Source organism: Hydra vulgaris, chromosome 11 (assembly GCF_038396675.1).
Source record: "Hydra vulgaris chromosome 11, alternate assembly HydraT2T_AEP".
Lineage (NCBI taxonomy): Eukaryota > Metazoa > Cnidaria > Hydrozoa > Anthoathecata > Hydridae > Hydra > Hydra vulgaris.
Window position 1 is genome coordinate 33667139 of NC_088930.1, and position 7145 is coordinate 33674283.

Here is a 7145-nt window from a genome sequence, read left to right on the forward strand (position 1 = left end):
AGTAAACAAGATAAATTGAAAGAAAAAAAGTAAAGAAATTAAAAAGCACGTAGTTATAAGAATTGCAATATATACGCATACTCACAACTTATTTATTGAAAAGTATAAAAGTAAAATATATAACAGTTTGTATTTAAATAATATTTAAGTAAAGAACGGAAAATTCGTTTTTCGATTCGTTTACAATTTTCAGTGGGCCAGAATTCACTTTTACTGGACAAAATTCATAACTAATTTAATATTAGGGCTATATTGACTAAAATTAGGATGAGTAATAATATGATGTCTGCGCTTCTTATGAAGGTGTTATTTTTTTAATTCGTTGCTATGGATACTAAATTTCGGATAGCAAAAATCTAGTTTTGGTATTTGCAGATATTTTTACGAGTGCTATGTTTACCAAATTTTATATAAGTACCAATATGAGGTCGCGCTTTTTAAAAACGTGAATAATTTTTTTTTTCGTTGCTATGGATACCTAATTTTGCTTAGCAGCAACTAACTTTTATTAGTTGCATATGTTTTATTTGCGCTATGTACACTATTTAGCACCTGTTTTATTATGAGACCCTTGCTCGTGAAAAGCAAAACTTATTTAAGTTTAATATGATTACACGTTGCTAGATAAACTTGTTTTCCTGTAGAACAAAATTGTATTCTAATTTAATAACTTAGTTTTTCTAATTAACAGATTTTACGAGCGTCTACAGAGTTTTTAAAATTTGTTTGTTTATATTGTTCCCATGCATTCACAATCATCAAAAATCTTTGACAATGTAATCTATAAGTAGTACAAGCTTAGCAAACAATAATTCACAAGAATTTGAAGTTGACAAAGTTGCAACTTTTCTTTGTTTTTAATGATGATTCTTGAAATGATAATGTAGGTCTGCCGAGTTGTTTGTTTTTACTATCCTTCATTAATGTGGTATTAAAATCATTTTCAAGCCAAGCTGAATTCTTTATAATAAACCTTGCACCGGTTAGTTTACTTTGAATCCATCTCTTAACATAATCAAAATAAATAAACGAAAGACTAGTGAATTTTACTTCTTGTGACACTCATGAAGCCTTAATAAAAACAGCATTTCAACATTTAAAATGAATAGCCACAACCAAAGCAACCAAAATAGATTATTAAATCAACTTGGTTTGACAAGCGCTAAATAAATAAGAACAAAATTTAAATTAGGATATATATATATATATATATATATATATATATATATATATATATATATATATATATATATATATATATATATATATATATATATATATATATATATATATATATTATTGTTCAGTATTACGTTTTGTATGACTAAGACCGTATTATATGTTTTCCACGTTTTTTAAAATTTTGTGCAAATAAAAATTTTTGAGCGCAATTACAGATTTTTTGTTAGGTAAAAGAGTTCAAACGTAAAAGAAAACCTAAGTGGCGCCTAGTGGCAGCCAGGTTAATGAAATTATTAAAGCAAACATATATAAGCTTTAAAATATCTGAGTATAAAAGCAAGATGTAACAATAAAAAAAATATATTGTCAATTAAAAGCAAAAGTTAGACATTAAAATATTACAAATTAGGCATATTTAAATTTGCTATAACTATGTTAATTACATACCAATTTTAGTCTAACAACTTTTAAAATCTAGATAATATATAGAGTAATAATATAATATTTTAAAAAGCGCAAATTTGTAATTTTATGCAAATTTTATTTTTTACATATTTAGATTTTGCATCATCTATCTTGTTATGTATTTCTAAGCTCTAAATGGCCGCAAAATATTGCCTGTCTGATGATAGCGTCACTATTATGAAAAACAACATTCATAAATTATTTTATTCAGCCCTTTTATTTTTTCCTTTTAATTTTAATGCTGCAAAGGAACTTAAAATATTTATTAAAATTAACTTTAGTATGCAAATATGTAAATTTTATTTAATTCTATCGATTTTTTAAACAACATTTTTCTCTTTATAATTTTTTTTTCTAATTTACATTTGCGTCTACTTCAACCACAGCATTAGTATATTCATTAAAACTTTAAGAGCCATTTTCTGATAAAATCAGGCAAAAGTAGTGTCGGCTCAAAAGTGATATCTTTTAATCGCGCTCAATTTTATATACAGTAATGGTAATAGGGTAAAAAAGAAGCCTGTAAATTTTTTTTTTTTAAATATTTCTAGTTCCTGAGTTATGGTCGGTCAAACTTTTGCCCTTTTAATACTTGGAAAGTCACTTTTGGGGTTTTATGATTTTTAAACTAAGATTAAAAGCAATGAGACCACTGCACCCTAAGTTTCTTTTCATATTATGGAAGTATAGGTAGAACTTTAAAAAAAAAAATCAAAAAAACTGAGGACAATCCTTCCTTTGTCTAAAAATCATAAGCTGAAATCACACATTTTTGAATTTGGGGCCTACTTTAAATACATTTATCTCGGAGCGTAAAAAGTGCCCGCGACTTATCTCATTCTTTTTTGAAAGAGTATCTCATTTTTATTTGAATGGTCTAGAGAAACTGAGAGGATATTGTTTACAAAAAAACTTATGAGTCATCAAAGTGTCAAAAAATGTTTTAATTAGCGTTCAAATATCAGCCATTATGGGAAATGGGAAAGGTCCCAAGATTGAAGATACAGATTTTCTATTACTTCATATTACAATTTATTTAATGCGAAAAAAAAACTTAGGGGGTAATATTTCATTGTTATAATAACTCCATCACAAAAAGTTAAATTTTTTATATATTTAAAAAAAACAACCGAATGTAGCAGCGGAATTAATCAATATATTATATGATGTCCTTATCTTATTATGCCATTGTTTGCGTCATAAATCAGTTTTACATATCTATATCTTTGATTTTAATGCATTGTTGCTTGAAATGCTTTTTGGGCTTTTTCAAATTGATCATCCCTAAGCTTATAGTCTCCAGACTGTTTTAACGGTAAAGGTGGTAGAATTCCACAAATGATTTCACTGTCTTTGTACTTTATAACATCAGGAAAAGCTGGCCACTTAAAAAGGTTCTTGACTGCAGAAGCATACTTCATACAGCTCACATTGTAACCATCACTGAGAACCTAATATGAGTAATGATTTTTCTAATTTGAAAAATAGTTTGAAAAATCTGATTCTCATTTGACAAAAGTAAAACTTCGTTTAAATTTAGTGACACATTTAATATGATCAAATAATGTTAAAAAAAAATGTTTTTATTTGAATGAAAAACATTTTTTTAAACATTGAATGAAAATGAAGTACCTCATTTACAATCCCAGGATACCAATTGCCCATATAAATAACAACAATCCAATCGTTTTCATGCCATGCACTAGATAAATCAATGGCAATGCTTATAAATTCCTTTTCAAATTCTTCATTTTCTAATTCTTCTAGATCTAAGGAAAGAAAAATATAAATATTTATACAAACACTTGTACAAATATTTATATATTACAAAATAATATTAAAATATATATTCATGAGAGTAGATATAAAAATTATTACCTTGATCTGCTGTCTCTTCTTCTTCGTTATCCGCATTAGCACTACCAACATCAATTGGTTCATTTAATCTTTTGTCTTTTTTTAGCCTGCTCCAACGTGAAAATAGTGATCTTATTTGCTGAGTTGTTACGTATTCTGAGACTTGAAGCTCTTTTCTTATCAAAAGGTGCACCTGCTCTGGACTAAACTTTTTTCCAGATACTTCACCTTCCATAAAGAGTTTATATAATACATCTTTTTGTCTCATACTATACCGGAAGGTACTGCGTGTAGGTAAAGCCCAACCTTTAACATATTTGCTAATGTCAGAACATTCTTCTTCAATTACCTCCTGTTGTGAGTTTGGTTTATAACTATGTAAGTTTGACTGAACTTGCATCTTCATTATGAAACTCTGTCTCACGTTATCCATTCCTGATTTTAAAGTGCTAATAATGTGTCTTCCCAACATCATGTGTTCTTCTAGTTCTTCTGATGTATGGAATGATCCATTACAAAATGGCTCAGTGCAAAAGTGAAACAAATTTAGTAATCTATCTTCGCGAAACTTTTCTTTCATATTGCTTTTAAAAACTCTTGTTTTCTTTTCAGTATCACTATATGGGTGTGTTAAAAACATCTGCAGATCAAAATTGACATTGGAATATTCTTGTTTAACTCCATCGCCAACTGCATAGTATCGCCACATTGTCATATAATTATGAAAGAACTCAAACGAATGATACTGACTTATTTTAGCTATTTTTGTTCCGCTCAACTTGCTTTTTCCCTTTATAGTGGCAACACCAACAGCAGAATTTTTCAGCCCATGTCCGTAATGTAAAGCAGTATAAATGTCCTCTGCACACATCAAATCGTTACCAGCGTCAACAAAGCTACGAATCAATGACTTTGCTCCGGCAGCTTCTCTGTCGCACTGATCCTTGCCACGACAAGGTTCGTTGTAATCGTAGCGCTTAAGCTGTATTTGGTTATTTTTGCACAACATAAAAAGAGCTTCCATTATAAAGTTGCCATGGTACGATGAAGCATTGTCGGATTTTGCAAAGAGTTTATTAACACCAGAATGGTCATGCTTAAACTTCGGAAGAACTAATTGGGCAATTGATAGTGTTTCCGATAAACCTTGCTCACACCTATAAAGAGCTGTAAAATAGACCTTTTTATGTAAAATATTATTTTTCTTAGTGAAGAAAATGTCTACATGCAGTGACATCCCCTTTTTTCCAAAATATTCTTTTTGACCTTCCCTGAATTTGGATGGTAGAACTTTTTGGCAATAGTCTTTCAACCAAAATCCAGTTTCTTCATCAAGATTTTCAAAAGCAAAAACTTTGGCTTTTTTCTGTTGACAATCACGCATTAAATGTTTTTTATAATCAATGATGTCTTTTTCAGCAATTTCAATATCATAAATAATATCCTCGTCGGCTGAATTACTTGATGCTAATCTTTTTATCTCAACTAAGGATTTGTTTAAATTTTCACACTCATAACAAATCTTATCATTAGGTGCTATTGAAATCTGTTGCAATTGCTTGTCGGTTATATCACTCAAAGCAAATATTGGGCAGTGGGAGATAGAATTAGGGTAGGTCGCACTGCAGTTAAACTGGAAATTAGTTTTGTAATATCGTTTGCTGCGTTCAAATAAATTACTCAGCTCTCTATTCTGGTACTTTAAAGATAAATCTTGCAACATAGAGAAACCATTCATAGCTGCAGCAGTAATATCATCCAGTCCCGCTAAACATTTTTGTTGAGATGGTTTAACAGCATGAAGTATTCGCCACAAACTGCTTTCCGATAAAGGAGAGTAGTTCTCACTTCTGCAAACTTCATTATAAAATGCAATTGTATGACTCATTTTAGCTGTCAAAACTGCACGAGATATTTTACATACATCATTTGAGTCAAATTTAATTTTTGTGACTCCATATGCAACATCTTGAAGAAGGTTGCTGTTAAATATGAAATCGAGAAAATGTTCAGCTTTTTTCTGGTCTAGTCGATTTCGCGTAATTTCTTTTTCGACAGGAATAGTTATACCTATGCTAGCATTCTTCATTTTTCGTGCCTGGTCTATCTTGTATTTGGAGCACCCAAAAACTTTCATAAGTAACTTCTTAGTAAATTTTTCATGTTCAATTAAACACAGAACAATATGTTTACCCATAGAGTCACTTTCTTCATAAATTTTAACAAATTTTTTTAGATCATCAGGTACTGCATCATTGTCTGAAGTTTCCGAAGATCTATTTAAAACAATTGAGATAAAGTCTTCACTCTGATCTGGGGCAACAGCTTCAGCAAACCTCTTTGCAAGCTGTACCTTGGCTCTTTCAAATTTTCTTCGTAAATTATTTTTGGTTCCATTGCTGAGATCAGCTATCATTTTATTCTTTATCTGAAACTGAAAAGGGCTGATGTGGAGTGCTTCTGATAGGTTGTTACCAGTAGATGTAGCACCTTCAACCTTTTCTCCAGAAAGTAAAATTTCTTTAGGCTCAAAATCAAAATCAGTTGTGTCCTCAACCAACTCTTTGTTAGTGGCAGTACTTGTTTTAGTTTGAATAAGAATGCGCTCCGACTTAAGGTGATTGTGACAAAATACGGAACCTACAGGAACATTTTTGTTGTAATATTTTGAAACATTTATTGACATATTTATTGAAACACTTCTTACAGATGGTGATTTTTTACCAACACTTAGTTCATGCATTGGATGACAGCATCTTCTTGGAGGAACCCAGCCAATACCTTGAATTTTAACAAAAATCAAAATTTGAAATTTTTATTTAAATATTTCAAATTTATTATATATTATTTAGTAATTAAATTTTGTTATTGTTGAAATACGGTTGTAAGCAAATTCTTACCAAAGTTAAATCTATGGTAAGGACAAATATAGTCGTTATCAGAAAGTGATATGCACCCTCGGTTTTCTATAAGAGACTTTTCTGTCCATTCTGTCTCGTGGTGCGCCTTTAAAACCTAAAAACATAAAACTTAGATATTATGCAATGTAAACTGAGGGAATTAAACAACAATCATTTTACACTACTATATGATGCTAACAGGTTTTTTTTTTACTGCTAAGAGCATTTCTTACTTTAATTTTTACAAAGTGTGCTTTGACATCCAAAGTCAGATCTTGTATCTTGAATAACCTTTTTTTATTGAAACGAGGATATGGTCCACACTTGACATCATTAACTTTGCAAACATTTTCAATAACAACCTCTTGCTCTGACATATTTTTTGCAACTAAGTGTTTTTTTTTAAAGTACTTTAAGCATAAAATGCTCATTCTCTGTTCTGAATAATTCAGAAGGAAATGCTCAATAAACCATACTGAATAACTGTAAATTAAGAAATAATGTCTAACAGTAATTAATTATGTTCAATAAACATCAAGTTAAAAATGTTTACTGAAAAAAATTTATTTTCAAGTCCACAATCGTATAAATGAAAAAAAACAAAAAACAGATTTAGCATCATTTTGACGTAATATTATTTCAACAATGGAATATTACCCCCTAAGTTTTTTTTTTGCATTAACTAAATTGTAATATGGAGTAATAGAAAATTTATAAATTCAATCTTGGGACCTTTCCCAT

The 7145-nt window shown here is 29.6% G+C and overlaps 1 protein-coding gene across 1 annotated transcript; it reads right to left on the reverse strand.

Annotated features, from left to right (window-relative positions):
- Positions 1-2655: 2655 nt before the first annotated feature.
- Positions 2656-6863, reverse strand: LOC136087595 (uncharacterized). Its single transcript, XM_065810843.1, has 5 exons — positions 6638-6863; positions 6405-6519; positions 3526-6285; positions 3280-3416; positions 2656-3098 (listed from the first exon to the last, which is right to left on the reverse strand). Exons 1-5 carry the CDS (start codon positions 6833-6835, stop codon positions 2880-2882), a joined length of 3429 nt encoding a protein of 1142 aa, XP_065666915.1. The 5' UTR covers positions 6836-6863; the 3' UTR covers positions 2656-2879.
- Between the last annotated feature and the right edge of the window lie 282 nt (positions 6864-7145).

Excerpts from the sequence above, each read along its gene's own strand:
- LOC136087595 (XM_065810843.1), bottom strand. The coding sequence starts at position 6,835 with ATGAGCATTTTATGCTTAAAGTACTTTAAAAAAAAACACTTAGTTGCA. Across the intron at positions 6,520-6,637 it reads CACACTTTGTAAAAATTAAA|GTTTTAAAGGCGCACCACGA; the intron begins GTAAGAAATGCT and ends TTATGTTTTTAG. Across the intron at positions 3,417-3,525 it reads AGAAGAGACAGCAGATCAAG|ATCTAGAAGAATTAGAAAAT; the intron begins GTAATAATTTTT and ends TTCTTTCCTTAG.